The 18,524-nt window shown below is 35.7% G+C and overlaps 1 protein-coding gene across 2 annotated transcripts in view; it reads right to left on the reverse strand.

Annotated features, from left to right (window-relative positions):
- Positions 1 to 18,524, reverse strand: part of MAGI2 (membrane associated guanylate kinase, WW and PDZ domain containing 2) — a 1,708,818-nt gene that overhangs the window by 236,360 nt on the left and 1,453,934 nt on the right. The window contains exon 13 of one of the 2 annotated variants that reach the window (XM_044678722.1): positions 4,451 to 4,492. The exons of the other annotated variant lie outside the window; for it this stretch is intronic. Within the exon in view, the coding sequence (XP_044534657.1) occupies positions 4,451 to 4,492 (42 nt within the window). The remainder of the gene's footprint in view (positions 1 to 4,450; positions 4,493 to 18,524) is intronic. 2 annotated transcript variants of the gene reach the window in all.

Genomic DNA, 18,524 nt, shown 5'->3' on the forward strand with positions numbered 1-18,524 from the left:
TGGCCTCCAAACAAGGCAAACCATTTCCCTCTGAAAGGAATAGCCATATAATAGGTTTGCCTTCGTACTTGTAGAGTCACAGTAATTCATGGAAGTGGGACATGGACAGCACTCTGACTACACACGACATGCTATGGCAAACATGCAGACACCCCAGGGATGACATGTGACATGCTATGGGAAGGCAACCACATAGTATTGTCTTTTCAAGTAAGTAATACAGTATCTCCTAGGAAGAACCAATAATTAGCCCTTAAAATAGCCATTGGAATTGATGCTGTGATAGTACACTTGAAAGGGGAAAGGAATGGAGAAACAGAGTGAGTTCCTATTCCAAATTCACTTTTATAGATTTAGTAAGGTCGGGAAGAGCACTTGGTTCTATCTTCTACATCAGAGGTAGCAAACTTGAAGAGAAATGAGATATAGATCGCATATGGATTTAGAAAAAACTACAAATTAACATTGTCTATATCATATTGAATTTTTGTCTTGTTAAATATGTCCCAATTACATTTTAATCTGTCTTGGGTCACAAGTGGAGTTTGGTAGGCTGCTGGTAGCTCAAGGGCAGCAAATTTGATGTCTCTACTCTTCTTAAAAATTAAACCTTACTCTCTATCCTAATAACAACTCTAAGACAGAAGGACAAGGGTTAGACAAACAGGGTTAAGTGACTTGCCCAGAGACACTGGGCTAGGAAGTGTCTGAAACCAGATTTGAACCCTGGTCCTCTCAAACCCAGACCTGGTGATCTAACCATTGTGCTCCCTGGCTGCCTCTTCTCTATAATTTTAATACGTAGTTTAAAAAAAATATTTTTTGAGGCCCACAACACTAGGGAGGAAATAAGGGAGCAGCTCATGAGCCAAGTAACCCAGAGGCCAAGAAAGCCTGTACTAGTTTTTTGTGACCTTATAGTGGAAGACGATTTAAAAAGAAATTTGGTCCAATCCATTCCAAATTTCTTTTTGAAACATAATAATTATTATTATTATTTGGGGAGATGTGGAGTTGAGACCTTCCAGTGAAGAAACTTTTTACCAATGTAGCTCAGCAACTTTTCAGTAATTTATAGCTTTAGAGAGTTGCCAGGGGGCATTGAGAAGTAACTGACTTGCCCTGATTCACAGAGATTCAAGTACATGCCAGAGGTGACATTTGAATTCAGGTCTTCTTCAGTGATTCTCTACCCCACTATGCTATACATAACATTTTAGGTTATAAAATGAAATCATATTATATTTTTCATATAACAGCATATAGCCAACATTTATTTAATCAAGATTTTCTGCCCATCTTTCTAGATATTTTTCTAGGCTTCTGCACTCTAATATGGATGGAACAATGAGTCAGAAATGACAGTTTCTAAAAGCATTCTGGGCGTCTATCCGTATGATAAAAGCTCCACTGAGACACAATGTCTGGAATCCAGTAAATGCTTAAGAAATGCTTGTTGACTGACTGAGAGAACTTCACTTTCTCCTATAGTTTACTTTTCCACAGACACTTGTGTGAAGGTAGTGTGAAACGATGACTCTCCTGATCATAGAATTCCTAGTGACAGGTCTGAGAATTCTGAACACTTAAATTCTCAAGAGTTATTTCTGAGTTGTGTGGAGGTATAGTGGGGGGGGAGGAGGGGGTCTCATCTCAGGAAACTGCTTGGTTCCCAGAGGATAAGGGATTGATAAATGACTCAGCTCTTCTTTTGGGAAAGAAATATGCCAGCACAGAAGAGGAGTAATCCTTTATTTTAGTCAGTTTAATTTTAGTTAGCTCCAGAAGAATATAGTTTTGAACAGGGCAATTATTCTCTTTTCCCCTATACATTCTGGCAGCAATTAAGATTGCCTCTAGTATTCCTGTGGACTGTCCTCCTAGATTCCCAGTGTTGGGAAGTGGGTATGGATACTTTGCTTTGTCATATCTGAGATGGAGATTTCATTGCTCAGAAGAGGTCCTGCATGTTCAGGCTTATTACTGAGGTAGAGCAACTAAACTCTCTCCTACATAATTGAGTGGGGGCTCATGCTAATGTGCAAAAAATACCTTTTAGGAGACAGAGATGCATGGCATCCAGGTAGTCTCCTGATTTTTCTTATGATAAAGAAAAAAATCATTTCTGGAGATAATTTTGGTTTCTGACTAAATCCCTAGGAACATTTCACATGCCAAGTGGATCTCCAACACTGTCTTTTGAAAAGACATGGCTTTGTGTACAGCATTAAGGAAGAGGTTGGGTAACTGAACAAAAAACTGATTAATTTTATGAATGGATTCAAGACTCCGAAATGCAAAGAATGATATTTTTATGGATTAATTTGGCACATGGGATGCTGCAGTAAACATTTCAATTAAATTTTGGTACTTGAAGCCCCTTCCATGTTTTAATTAAAACATAAGTGCCAAGCTGTATTATCACAGTTTGGCACAGAAGAGTGCATTTATTCAATTTCCTGCTAAAAATAAGCATTAATTTTTGGTCTATCCTTGTAGAGGGCACATTGCAGAGAGCCAGAACAAGTCGAAGATCAGAACCATAGAAAAGAGTTAAACTCATTGGCTTGGAAGACTGCTTTCTCTCTGATCTGTCCTCCTTACCTAGGGATCAAGCTAAGTACATTTGGGCCTTGAATTCAAAAATTAGTTTCTATTAATGTAACATCATCTTGCCAACTAGATTTCTTACGTACCCGAAATGCTACCTTAAAAGAAAACTGTTCTATGCTCACATCTTGAAATATGAGCACAGTTTGGCAGGTGAGCATATTCAAGGGCTGTGGTAAGGCAAAAATCATCCTCATGGGTCCAATAAACAATGATTCATATTTTTTATTCACGCATCTGTACTTACTGCATCAATTGCAGGCATCATATAGAACCATGCAGCAAAGAGGCTTCTCTCACCTTCAACCCCCATTTTTTTGTCCCTAAGTGTTTCATTGTGTCTGAATTATTAGAGAGGTAGGAGATATTTTATAATTCACTACAATTAGATTAAAAAAAAGTTGATGAGTTTTTAAGGAATATGGGACACACACCCTTGGTTAGTCTAAGTTATTGGGTATAGAAAGAAAAGTCAAATAAATTAAGTAACCAAGGACTGAAATCTGACTTCACTTCTGTACCTGCAATTGCTAAATATCATTAGTTTCTGTTACAGATCATGTGATATGATTGGACCTGTATCAGTCAAAGTTTTTTTATCATAAGTGTGTCTAAAAAAATGGTTTAAGAATCAAGTCCTCTCTGTGCCCTCCCATCCTCTCATAAAGAGTTTATAACATGGCTTGCTATTTGAGGACACAGTGTGAAGAAGGAGCTTAAAAATCACATGAAAATACAGAATGAAATGATTCTGTACACATATAATCCTCATGGTGTGTTAGAACAAACAGAAATGGATAATGAGCAGTCATTATGGAAGCATTCGGGATATGTGTGCTGGAAACACATTTACATGAATCTCTTATTATTATAAAGAAATATTTTCTGGGATTACCTTCCTGACTCTCAATTCAATAGTCAATAATGTGATTGGTTCTAAGAAAACATTTTAGAAGGCGATATCTTTATTCCTTATATCCACCTCCATAATACAATGTGGCTGAGGATTATCCTTTGGTCCACAATCTCCCCTCAATCCCTTTTTTGTTTAGTGATTCAAACTAGTTGTGGTATTCTTGTTGTAAGCAGATGAACTGGCTAAAATTGTAAAGTCATTCTCAAATTGGAAGCTATGGAGTGCCATCTGAATTTTTAAAAATTCCTCATTAGTGGGACTTTATTGTGTAGATGACCTTAAATTATTTTGCATTGACATCCTTTTGATGTGGGAAGAATTTGAGGGAGGTCCCCAAAATATTTGGTGGGTATCTTGTGGAAATTGAAGAGAAGCAATAGAGAGGAATCACCTATATGGCATGGATGAGCTGTAATCACTGGCCAGAGTACCCACACTAATGACATCAGATCACAGATCTGTTGAGGCATTTGGGAGTAGACATGGATTTGATTTTGAAGTAACACAGTTTTTATCTAACAAAGAATTCCATTTTGAATTTTAGGCAGGCTATTGCTACAAATTTTTAAAGATAAACTTATGCTCCAATTTTAGTTTCTTAGAGTAAGTTTTTCTGATTAATTTTAAGAACTTATCTTTGACTAAAAATGTAGCATTTTTTTTAAAAGGAGACAAAATATGGCTGTTTCATGCTTTTCCCTTGCTGTCACATGTGAATATTATTAGGTTCATTCATTAGGTTAGTCTCTAGTGTTTAACTCTATATTGTTAAATGCCCTTTGAAGCTGACTTAAAGGAGAATGATCAGTGGATTTTGGTAGGTGGATATTACCCAGAGAAATAATGAAAAGAGAACATGGTGATTTGAACACAAAAATGGGAGACTTTTTGTCCACAGGACAGTAAATGCTGAAAAATACTTGCCAGAGGAATCCATTCGAAAACCGGTCCTTGGTGGCACTTGTTCTGAATAGGAAAACGGGGAATTAAAGTTGTAATTCATTTTTTTTGACATTCGAAGATTTAGCTTTTCTTTCTTTATTTTATGGGTTAAAACTATGACTATTCTTTGTGATTGATGAGCTTTCTTCCTCCCAGAACCCTAAACCCAGGATATAGGGAAATCTATAGTATACTGACAGTTATTTTTCTCCATGTATAACATTGTTATGCTCATATAAGCTCCCAAATCTTGCCACCCCCTGCCCCACATTATCTACATTCTTATGCTAAAAGGAGGTAGAAAAATCACTTTGTACAATAATTAAGTAGTCAAAAAGTGTATTTTACACTTATACTCACACTTTTACCCTTATTCTTTATGTAAGATACTATCCAAGTCATATTTTTTTAAACATTGGGCTAACTTTTAAAAGATGATTTAATAGCGATAATGTAAAACTCTTACACTTGCATTTAAAAAAATGAGCTGCACAAATACTACTAAGTCATGAATTAAATTTTTTTTAGTATCATAGACCCTTTAAACTCTTGGATAAAGCCTATAAATTTCTTCTCGGAATTATTTTTCTAAATACATAAAATAAAATGCATAGGATTACAAAGGGGACCAATTATATTGAAATGAAGTTTTTGATTTTTTTTTTATAGGAAACTAACTTCCTGATGCCAGGCTAAAAATCCTCATATTAGATTGCAGAGTCATGGCTGACAGACAATTTTCCTGAAAAAAAAATCCAGAGCTTTCAGTGGATTGTGAATTCAATAAGAATGGTAGTGTGATACCATATGTAAGATGTGAAAAAGCTAGTGAAAACTTAGGGTCCATTACCTGAGAGTCAGAGTGTCCAAGACAAGGGAATTGACAATCCTATACTAATATTATCCCCTGGTAAAAATCATATTTGTAGAGTTACATTTAAATCTAAGACATCTCATTGTTTTCTCTATTCTAGTTTCTGTCTGAGCTCACCTGCTTCCATGATTTCAGTTATCATTTCTTGTAGATAATGACTAAATCTTTATATTGAACTAAAATATCTCTCCTTAATATGGAAATGCCATGAGTCCAGGTGTCTACTGGACATCTGCACCTCAGTTGGCACAGGTGAATCAAAAGTGAACTTCTTGTCTTCTCCCTGAGGGTATTCTTTCAACTTTTTTTTAATGGTTTGTTCTTGTTCAGTTGTTTCAGTCACATCTGATCATTTGTGAGCCTTTTTTGGGGTTTTCTTGGCAGAGATACTGGAGTACTTTGCCATTTCCTTTTCCAGCTCATTTTAAAAATGAGGAAACAGAGGCAAACTGAGTGAAATGACTTGCCCAGGGTCACACAAGCTAGTAAGTGTCTGAGGCCAGTTTTGAACTTGGGAAGATGAGTCTTTCCCATTCCTGGGTTGGGTGCTCTATCCACTGCATCAGCTAACTGCCCAAAATAAGATATACTATGTGTGAATAACCTACAATTCATGTAAGTCAAATGGAGGACTTTCCAAGTTGGGGTTTGAGATATCGTAAGGTCAGAGATCTTTGGCTAAAAGGGACCTGGGAGACCACCTATTCTAGCACTCTCATTTTGCAGTTGAGGAAACAGAGAAGTCCAAGGAGATTAAGAGATTTGTCCAAGTTCACAATAGAAATAATCACTGATGTGATTGAAAACATTCCTTTGATCCTAAAGCCATTGCTCTTTCCACTGTATAATCCTGCCTCTCCAGTTCAAGTATCATAGCATAGAGGGAAAGAATCTTGTTTTAAAATTTATATGTATCTTGAAAGAGATAGGTAGCATTGAATATGCATGTTAAAAACAAGGAATATATGATGACCAACATGCACATATATTGTGTCAAGAGTGTGGTTCAGTTAAACATGTTCCCCTCTGCCACCACCACAAGAGTGTCTATCAAGGGATAAAATTATATGGAGAATCAAACAATGACACTGAATTGCTTAAATTGCTCTCTTCCACTTAACCCTATTTGCCTCATTTTCCATATCTGTAAAAAAGAACTGGAGAAGGAAATGGCAAACTACTCTAGTTTCTTTGCCAAGAAAAACATAAATGAGGTCACAGAGAGTTGTACGTGACTAAACATTTTCATTGTGACTTTGAAAATACTTTCTTAATTGCAGAAGCAGGAATCATACCATTTCAGAACTTAGAGTCAATTTACTATAACTCTCATTTTAAAGATGGGGCCAGGAGAACTCAGGTACATTGCTAAAAGGCAACTAAACTATCTTAGTGAAAAATGCACCTGTGTGCACTGCAGAGAAAACTCTCTAATATTTCCTTTTAGAAAAATACCTCTCTTCTCTGACATTATATCTCAGTGCTCACATCCATTCTGAGCCGAATATACCTACAATTGAAATTTGCTTCCTTATTGAGTTGTTTGTTCTACTGCCTTTTACTATTATTACTATTGATAACTGTACCTTCCCCCCTACCATTTTACAATCTCTCTATTACTTTCATATGTCTGCTTTTCCATTCCTGAAGATAGAGAGGAAAAGTGTGCAGATAACCAGACTAGGTCTTGGTTTTCCTTTTTTTTTTCCTTTAAAAATGGTAACAAGTAGCAACACTGAGAAGAAGGAAAAGCAGAGTCCATTAATCTTCATAGACCCTTGACCTAGAAATCATTGAGAAGATAGATGATTTGGGCTGAAATCTGCCTGAGGCACACGTATCAGGAAAAGTGTCAGAAACTGGTTAGGTCTGGATTAAATCTTGCAACCTCTTTTCCTGTCAAACTAGTAAAACAAAAAATAAACAAATAAAAACACCCCAAATTTAATATGAGAAATTTAAGAAAAAAATTAATGTACTTGGTGGGTTGGTTGGTGAATACATAAACTGCCATATCCAACTGTGATCGGCAATAGCCCTTCCTTCAGAATTAAGATTTGGGATTTCTTATTAGTCCTATGAGATGTTATGATTATTTAATAAATGCTTGCCCCTCTGAGTGCATGATGTTATATGTATAATAAAAATTATGGGATAGCTTTTGATGAAGAGACTTCAAAGGACAATACTTGTAATTAAATTATCAAAAGAGTAGGACCACTTTGTAGATAAAAGACTTGTCAAATGACCCTAGAGGAAAACCATCACTGTTTAAAAATGGTCAACTGGCGTAGCTTGGGAGCCAGGTCTTACATGGGAGAGAAATTTGGTGGATTTTTCTTTAAACTCTTTTTAATGAGTCTTTGTTGAGGAAACACTGACACAGCCCCAACAGAAGTGGCACTAGCAAGAAGATCAGATGGAAAATAAAATGGAACACAGAGACTCCTCTGAATTAAGAGCTCCACTCCCCCTTGCTTGGTATTTTGGCAGTGTTAAATGGATTGCTGAATAAACTGACACAATTATTAAAAAAAAGATAACTGGGTCAAAGAGCAAAGTATATTATAGAAAATGCCTTCCGCCTTAGCTTTCCAGTACTTAAAAGTAGCCTAAAGCTAGTCTTCATAAATAGGGACTACATTATTCCTTCAAAGAAAGACTACAAGGTATTAGTCTGAACAGTTCAACTCTGTTCAAAAATAAAAGTGAAATACGACTCTCCGGATGGTGATCATAAAGAATAACTATGTCTATATATGTGCAAAATGTCCTTCTCCCACAGAGGAATATCTGCTCTGAACACGCAATTCCCACTTATCAAGGGCAGAATGATAATCAGTGTCAGATAATCCATCTCTTCCCTGCCATTTTAAACTAGTTAGCCTGCAAAATTGTTACTTTAAAAGCCTCATATTTTTAGTCTGACTACTTAGTATTGCAGGTTGAAAAAACATTTTCTTTCCTTCCTTTTCCTTCTATTCATTTCCTAAGAAACAAAAAGTTAGATTTGTTCCAGTGGAGGTGACCGGACCAGAGCTCAAAAGCTTCTATCATTTGTAAAGTTGACACTTCGTATTAACATGACCACGGTAGGATTTAGATGCTCTCTAGCATTCAAAAGTAGTTTTTATCATGAGTGCTGGAGCACTAATGCTTTGGGTTCTACTCCAACCTTTTACTATTAACAAAGTGCTTTTGACATGATCAATAACTCCTTCAATCAGGGGATAACTTAAATCTCTGATTCTCATATTATTTGCAGGCAGTAATATTTTTCCCTCTATATAATTTCAGAAGCATTGATTTTATAACCACAAAAACAGCCACTAGAAAAATCCTATGCTGAATTAAATCATTAAAAGAGGTATGGAAAATGAGATGTGTACTCTGAGATATGCATCATTATCTTTCCAACTTTTCCAGAAGCATATTTAAAGTAATGGTAGCTTTTTGGACTTATTTTAAAAGGATATGCCCGAGATCTAATCAAAATGTTATCAGAATTCTTGACCAACTTTATCATTCACCTTTAAAAATTATTCATTTTCATTTTAAATGTAGTCTAATTGGCAGAAATATATGTAAAAAGCTCAAGTCCATTCAGTATTCTTTTTTTGGTAACACATTATATTTTCAAAATGACTCATATGCAATCTATTAGATTGATTTAGTTGGATAGCAATTTTCTCATAAATCAGTTTTGGGTTACACCTATGATTTCAGGCGTGAAAGAAGTTCTACAGTCTGAATATTCTCTCTACTAGTGCATATCAGCTACTATAACCAATAGCCTTTTAAGGTAATTAAATGTTTTGGGAAGTTAAGTGACTTTCCTAGGCTCACCTGGAATGGACAGTTCTGTCAATCAAGACATGAACTTGGATTATCCTTACTCTGAGACTGTGTAGCCTCCGTCCATTAAATTAGGCTGCCTGTCATAAATCAAAATGCAATCTACCTTTGGGGCAGGGGTCAAGTGAAATTTAGGGGAGGCTCAGCCTTTGTTCCCAGATAGTAAAGTGGACCAAGTTGCTGAGCCAGGCTGAAAAAGGGACTAGGCAGTGGAAATTGGATCTGGTAACATATGGGGAGTCTATCAGAAAATCTGGACTGATCCTGTGCTGTGACATCATGGCATCTAGGGAACAGCTGTCTGGAGGGACCAGATCAATCAATCAGTGAACATTTATTAAGTTCCTATTATATGTCAAGCATTTCTTAAACTGCAGGGCTGGGTTCAAAAGGAAGACCCTTCATCGCTGATGGACGATAAAACTAAAAGAAAGTAATAATTACAGGGAAGAAGGAATTTCTGCCTCCTACCAAATTCATTAGCAGATTTGTTACTTTTGCTTAGCAGTACCACTTCTTGCTCACAAAATCATAATTTAAATCAGGGAAAGTAACAATTCTGTTTTGGGGGGACAGGGAGAAGAGGTAAATGCATAAGAGAAACATAATTATAAATTATTTAATATATAATATAATATATAATATAATATACAAATGACTTAAAATGAGTTGGAAACAAGTGCCTTTGACATTATTTTAGTATGAGTGATGGCACAAAGCAAAAGCTCTTAGCATTATTAAGCACTAGCATTTAAAATTTGAAAGACAAATTAAATAATATTGGTCTTTCATACAACATCTCTATGAAAGACTATGTTTATCACAATTTAAAAGCATAAAAGAGGCTATTCTAGCTCTGGCTAACATGCCACCCAGATCGATATTGGATCTTTGACAGTGATTCCCAGTGTTGTCTGCCATGATACCATTCCTAAAAACTAAGAGCCATGTAAAGACATTGTAGATGATCTCTTCAGTATCTACCTGGCTACCAAAACATCATCCATCAATTTATATAAACCCTTCTTGACCAACTTATATTATCATCCTCTATGACCTTTTGGAGATAACTCAACAAGAGTGAACATGGAACCAGAGAGACATCATAGAAAGTAAGCCTCCCAACTCTACTTCCTCAATCTCAATCCCAGATAATGAAAGAATATTAGTTTGTTTTTTTTTTGGGGGGGGGAGATATACATGTAGTAAATATTCATTGAGTAGATAATTATCATAGATTGGTGGACCTGGAAAATTTTGTTGCAGTCCATCCTTTCTGTATTACTTTACATTAGTCAGAATGGGCTCATAGTGGAGAGAACCTTGGCCCTTGCTCAATAATAAACAAAGAAAATATAGCAGAGGCTTGGTCCTGTATTTTTAGGCACTAAAAATAAAAATCCATTATCCTTCTTTAGGATATTTTTCTCCATTTTCTTCTGAATGTTCCAGAATTGTCCTTATCACTACAGAACTTGTTCCTGTGGGTTAATATTCCCTAATTGCTAGAAATGCCAGTCTGCAGACCTTTCTTAAGAAAATGCAGTGGCATTTCTGTTATAAAGAGGCTGAACCATAAGGCACATTACACTGTACAGATGCCTGACGTTTTTATGATCCTATATTTGACAGATGTCTTATTGCAGAGGGCCATGGGCATGCTGTACCTCATAAATTCTTTATTTATATCAATCAGGGCTCAATGTGAAGAGAAAAAAGTTTGGGCAACTCCAGTCATCATTCAACCAGAATGATTCAACCAGAACCAGCAGAAAAGAGCAGGAACATTTTCAGAAAAGACTTGAATTTTTTTCCCCTTTCATGTCTAGCATGATACTGTCCACAGCTACTGCTCTCACAGGTACAACAGCAGATGCAAACAAATAATGGTATCACCTGGGAGGCTAGAAATAATGTTGGGCTGAATTTACTGGATTTAGAGAGGATTTAAAGAAAAGGCAGAAATGTCCTGGAAAAAAAAAGGCTTAGTTACTCAAGTCAGTGAGGTTTCTCTGCTTTGATTTGTCTAGAGAAAGAGAGAAGTTTGTCTCTGATAAGGAGAAGAATGTGCTCTCAGTTTTACTACTAGAAGGCTGTCTTTTTGTCTGACAACTGAGAAAGAAGATAGCAGATTGATAGCCATCCCTCTGGATGTTGTAAGCATAATCTTTGCTAGGAGTAGGAGGATAGAATAGATTGCCTCTCTTTCAACTCCATGACTACAGAATGTTATACTTGGTTTACTCTCCAAGATAAAATCAAGGACATATCTGTGTATTTTAATGCATGATGCTTTATTGCTCGCTCTTCTGGAAATTCTGTGTTTCAAATATGCATGTACAACTAAAAGAGGTATTACAGGGAGGATCAGACTACCAGTCAAGGCTCTCAAATGCCAAAATTAGGAGTGGAAATCAAATATTTGAGGTACATAAATTATACCTAGGCAGCAAGTAGCACAGCTTAGTTCTGGGCTTGGAGTCAAGAAGATCTAAATTCAAATTTGGTCTCAGATATTTAGTAGCTGCATGATCTTGGACAAGTCATTTAACCTTGTTTGCTTTATTCCACTGGAGAAAGAAATGGGAAATTTACTACTCTAGTATCTTTGCCAAGAAAACTCCATATGGGGTCATGAAAAATGGGAACATGACTGAACAACCAAAAAACAACAAATATGTATATATACATGTATGCATATATTTACATATATATTTGTAAACTTTATAGTATCATATAAATATTAGCTATTATAATATGGTTTTTCTTTCCTGAGGCAGAGGAGGAAACTTGCTTTAGGAACAGAATATATTATCTGAAATTAAATTGTGTCTTGGGAAGGTAAAATGACAAAAGAGAAGAGAAATAGTTTTGGAATATATTATAATGATCTAAAAGGCTTCACTGATCCAATCCACTATCCTCTACATATCAAAAGTATGTAGAAGAGGAGGCTCAGAGAGGATCACTAGAAGTCTTCAGGCAAGATATTGTACCATACATATTACAGTTTTTAGATCATTATAATATATTCTAAGACACAATTTAATTTCAGATATTATATCCTGTTCTTAAAGTAAGCTTCTTCCTCTGCCTCAGGAACTGGCTAGGACAGCAGAGGAAGTCAAAGAAAATACACAAAAAAGGAATTAACATTCTTTGATAATAATCAGAATAAAAAGAACAAATGGAACACTTCTGAATTTTGGTTTTGTCATTGTTGTTTCATCAATTTAGTTATGTCGTATTTTTCATGATCCCATTTGGGGCTCACTTGGCAAAGATATTGGAATGATTTGCCATTTCCTTCTCCAGCTTATTTTATAACAGAGGAAACTGAGGCAAACAGGGTTAAATGACTTTCCCAGGGCCACACAGCTAGTATGTGCCTGAGGACAGATTTGAATTTAGGTTTTTAGCTTAGATCCATTATGTATCTTTCCATTGCTTTTTGGATATGTTGATTTTTCTTCTGAGCTCATACTGATTTTTGATTTGTAGCCATTCGTTGTCTCTGAGAGAATACTACTGATTAAAAAAAATGGTTTTGTGGCAGGAGGCAGTTTGGGACCAGGGAAAGCACCAAATAAATGTTACGAATGTCATCTACTTGGATTTCCTCTTATGATTCAATTGGGCTTTCTCACCATCCATCTGAAGTATTTGTTGGAAATATATAAGTATATAATCTCTATCTCTATGCATGTACATAGATAAATAGCACATATATAATATCTTCATATACATGAACTCTCACACATATATTTATGCACACATTCATAGATTTACTTTAATCTACTCAATTTTCTTTCTATTCCAAAAGAAGTGGTATTTTTTACTACCAAAAAGGCAATCTGTTGCCTCATATACCTAAGCCTCCTTTCTCCTCTCCTTAAAATGTTTATGATAAAGTTCTATGCACACATCATGAAGATCCTTGATGAAAATATAAGGGAACAAGGCAGGTTTTCACAGATTATTTTCTTCAGCTAACCACGTCTTCACAGTCACACAAGTTTTTTAGAGGTGTAAAGAATAGAACATTTCAACATGTCAGTATATTTGAAAAAAAAAAGTATTTGATTCAATAGAACCAAATAAAGTCTTAAAAGAACTCTGGCCATCATCTTGCTATGCTAGTGTTGTGATCCCCTCCTCCCCCTCAGGGCTAAAACCTAGAGCTCTAATTTCTACCCTGAGGCTTTCTGCTTCTTGATTAGGGACAGTCTGTGATATCTATCTGGTCCCAAGTCCAAGATCCTCTCTCTGGTCATCTCTTTGCCATGGCACTCTCTTGGCTTCCCCCTCTTTCTTGCTCTGGAACCAGTAATCAAAAAATCAACACGACTATTCTTGCAAAAGATTTGACAATCAATCATCTTGTAATTCCATTCGGAAGCTCTGTGATTTCTGTGACCAAAATACTCTTCCCACTCACCATTTCCTTACAGGTACTGACTTCCCCTATTTGAACATAAGCCTCGAGGGCAGACAACATCCCATTTTTAATACTTGTATCTCCAAGTTCTTAGTAAAATGTCTGGCACATAGTCAGCACTTAATAAATGCTTCTTTCATTTTTTTCTCTCTTAAACAAGGTAGCTTCATATTTTTCATTTTTTCTTTCTTAAGGTATCTCTCTCTGTATATATTAATATTAGAAGAGATTTAATGACAAGTCTAACCACAGAAATACATTTCCTTAATGATTGCCAATATCAAATGAAACATAGACAGGGGAAGTGCTCAACCAAGAGGCCACCAGTGTCATTGAGGATATATTGAAGAAAATTCAAGTTGAAGAAATATCCCCTAGAGATAGCAAAGCTCTCCAAATGAGTCTGTTCCTAAAAGACATTGAACTAATTTCTATGATCCTAGATATATAAACTGACCATTCATTCTAAAGATATTCTAGACTTTATATAGACTTGAAATAAAAGTGGAAGGAAAATACATCCTCATAACATTTGACTCAATGGTTCTTTTAACTAATTGTGATAACTTGGACCAGAGTTGAAAATTGAAAATTACAAACATACGAAATGCATGAAAGAGGTTGATCAAACATCAAGTTTGCAGGTAAAAGTTTATGAACTTGATAACAGCCCTGAAATATTTTATAATGTATAACTGTCAGGTTTTCTAGTGTTCTACAAATGACAATAATTCACATACATAATAATGTCCTCACAATAGCATGCTGAGATAGGTAGTGGGAGTATTTTTGCCCCCATTTTATACATGAGAAAAAGAAAAGAGAGAAGCTTTGAGGGATTAAATGACCTACTCAAAGTCACAAAGTTTGCTGGGGAGGTACAATTCCAGCTGAATTCATCTGACTCAAAGCCCATCACTCAATTCAGTGTGTCTCTGTATTACTGTAAATATATTCTACAATCACAGAATGTGTTTTTAGAAGGACCTTAAAGGTAATGTGGTCCAAAGGAGGCAGGACGAGGCTTCTCTCAATGAGATACTTTACAAAAGGTCTTCCAGTACTGCTTGAAGACCACCAGTGATGGGGCACCAATACCTTCCAAAAGTGGCCCATTTAACTTTTGGATGGTTTTTAAGGTTGAGAAGTTTCTATTCATAATGAATCTAAATTCTTAATTTGTGGAACTTCTATTCATTGACTCTAATTCTTCCCTCTGGAAGTAAAAAACAAAAACAAAAACAAAAAACCTCCCTTAATTTTTCTGCCAGATGTCAGCCTTTCAAATACCTAAAGAATGCCATCATTTCCCTATTGAAGTTTTTTTTCTCTAGGTGAAACATTCCCAGTTCCTGTAGCACATCTTCATACAGCATGGTCTCTAGTCACCTCATCACACTGGTTGTCTAAGTAGGGAAACATTTGGCTCATTAATGTCCTACATCCAATATATCACCTGAGAATGAATGCCATACACCTATGTGACCTAACTTTAACAGATTCCAGTGGGACTATCAACTCTTTCTTTCCTTGTCCTGGACATTGTAACTCTATTAATGCAGTCTAAGATTCTGCTGGTTTCACGGGCTACCATGTCATATTACTAATTTATAAAGACCTTGAAAGACACTGAAAACTCCCAGACCTTTTTTGCTCATGAACGACTATCTCCCCATTCCTACCTAACCTACAAGTGTTGCCTTGGGATATTAATTTTTAAAAAGTAAAATCATTTTAAAATTTTTTAAATTAAACATTTTTTTTCTTTTTAAATCTTTCTAAATTTTTAAATTATTTTTCTATCTGTGAATCTATGTGTAGGTCTGGTTACCTCAATGTTAGAAATTTGCTGGTGACTTGGAGATTACCCAGAGGAGGAAAACCAGGATTGTATGGTCATGTCATGTGAGGATCAATTGAAGGACCTAAGGATGTTTAGCTTGGAGAAGAGAAGATGGAGAGAGGAAGGGGAACATGATCCCTGTCTTCAAGTATTTCAAGGATTATCATGATAAAGAAATATTAGATTGGTTCTGTCTGACCTCAGAAGGCAGAAACACTAGTATGGGGGGTGGAGGTGGGGAGGAAATTTCAAAGAAACTGTTTTAAGTTGAAAAACTATCCTAGCAATGTGGGCTTTCCAAAAGTGAAATGAATTATCTCAAGGTGAAGTAGATTTCCCCTCCTTGGATGCCTTCAAGCAGAGGCTGCATGATTACTTTCGGGGGCTATAAGAGTGAGGAATTGTGTGTGTGTGTGTGTGTGTGTGTGTGTGTGTGTGTGAGTGTATGTACAGGTCCTTCTAACTCTCAAATTCTGATTCTATGATCAATTACTATTTAACATTTATTCCTATTAAATTTCATCTTGTTGGATTTGGACAAAGTTTCTAGTTTGTCAATATATTTTGGTATCATAATTTTAACTCCACAAAATAGCTGTCCCTTTTAAGTTTGTGTTATTTGCAAATAGGATGAATATACCATCTGTGCCTTCACTCAAGCCACTTATAAAATGTTGGAAAGCACACGGCCAAGCATACATCCCTGGTACAGACACAATACTATCCAATTCATTAATTATTTCATGTATGTAAGTTTGGATTATAAAATTCTTAAAAAGAATTTTTCAAAAGTACTTTTTTTATTCCCATGGTACCTTATCTACTAAATGCTAGGAATATAAAGCTATTGAGCAAAAATCAAATATTCATTTGCATCTTGATAGCTTAATTAATCACTGTCTTTTTTACTATCTGCAAAAATTCTAGTTGTTTGAGACCACAGAATTATTCCAGTTCTATCTACAGATATTTTCATGTGGTTATATCATAGTAGAATCATAGATTAAAAAGAAGATTGTCATTAACTTCCTCTCTCCATTCATATTACAATAGGCAAAAAAAAGGTTTCTTTTATTCTCATGAACATTTGAGAGAGAGGCAGCATAGTATAGTGGATAGTACACTGGTCTTAGGGTCAAGAAAACCCTAGTTTGAATCCTGCTGTAGACTTTTATTAACTGTATGATTTTGTAAGCCATCCTTTGCCTCAGTTGTTGCTGTTCTGATATTTGTTATTTTAAAAAGTATTAATGGCATTTTTTTAAAATTTAACATCACATTTACAAATACTCATCACTCTGAGAGATCTCATGTAACAAAGTAAAACAATTAAGTTTTAATTTAATTTAATAAATACTATTATTATTACCTAAAACTAACACTGGCGGCATCATCTGAAAGGGTGTGTAACATTCCACATCTGTAAGACCTTCTCCCACCTCTTTTAAACATCGACATGAATTATCTTTTTATCCTCTCTCCTAACCCCAACCTGTAAAATGTGGTTGGCTTAGATGGGCTCCACAGCCTCTTCTAGCTTGTAATTTGTGATCCTATGAGACACTATTTGTTTCTTTCTTCCATGCATGTAGTCATGCCACTTAAAGTGGTCTCTCCTTTCCTACGGCTGTCATAGATTGTTTACAATCACAGGACTTTTTTTCTTTTCATAAGTACATGTTATTGAGATGTTCCTGGATATGCATATTATAAGTTAGTGCAATTTAATTATGAGTCAAATGAGGCATGGTAGCAATTACACCATTTAATATATTTATATCATATGCTGTCGTCTGGAACACAGTAGCCAAATTTTAGTGGCAATCTTCATAGAATGGAGATTATAGTTCAGGAAAAGTAAAGTACTGTGGGGAGATGTATATATTTTATAGAGTGTCTGCAACTTGATTTTGAATGTAAATGCCAAAAATAAATACTCTCTCCAGACTCAGAAACTATTCTATAAAAGGGCACTAAATGCTTATTATAGGGATAGGGATTAGCCCTGAGATTTCACTAGTGTAGGGAATTCCTAGATGTGGAAACTCCTTCTACTATTGTAGATTGAAATCTCTGATAGCGGCTAAGGCTTGAGTTTGTTTAGCTAGGATTATGCTTTTGCCCTTTTATCCCTGAAAGACTACTTCAGGAAAGAACTAGGGCTTCAAGCATATACTTGTATATAATAAATATACCAATTTATTATAATTGAAATACAATGAAAAGGCAATGGATTGCAATATAAGTCCTGGTATCATTTTTGGGGGTATGAATCTTGGATATATGTACAAATAAGTGTCATCTTTGGGCCTAGAAAACATGCAGGGAAAATTAGAATAAGGCTTACTCTTCAATATCAGGTTAGGATTTTGTTCTCCCTAAAGACTTAAATGAGAGAAGAATTCTTTTTTATATTTGGAAGCAGCAAATGTATGTAGGAAGCAGAGGTTTTTTTTTGTTCAACTACAAAACAAAAAATAACCTCTATTTCTTAATGTGTGTTATGTGTATAGACCTGTGACAGACACGAAGGATAAAAAGATAAAAATGGCAAAGTCCTTGTCCTCAAAGAACTTCCATTCTACTGGGAAATTGGAAAGAAAGACTTGACAGGTACAGAGATAATTATAATAGTATGAGGTAGGATTACTACAGTTCAAAGGAGCTTCAGAATTCATCTCGTTTTATACATGTGGTAGGGAGAGACGGGAGCAAAGAGGAAATTCAGACCAGGTGTTCAGAAAAGTTTGAGATTTTTCTCAGAGAACTCATTAAAGAGGATATGGTGCCTGAGCCTTATCATCCTGGAAATGTCATGGATTCCCAAATGTGGGGAGGAGAAAGGGACTGTATTCTAGACACTGGACAGAGCCAATGTGAATGGAGGTAGGATATAGAAAGTTAAGTTCAGGGAACACCTGGGAGTTCAATTTGGTTGAAATATATGGTACATGAAATAAAGGTAGGAATATAGGCTGGAAATAGATTGTGGAAGCCCTTAAATGGAAGGCAGAGGAACTGGCCTTTTCTCTAATAGGCGACAGGG

This window comes from Gracilinanus agilis, chromosome 5, assembly GCF_016433145.1.
Source record: "Gracilinanus agilis isolate LMUSP501 chromosome 5, AgileGrace, whole genome shotgun sequence".
NCBI lineage: Eukaryota > Metazoa > Chordata > Mammalia > Didelphimorphia > Didelphidae > Gracilinanus > Gracilinanus agilis.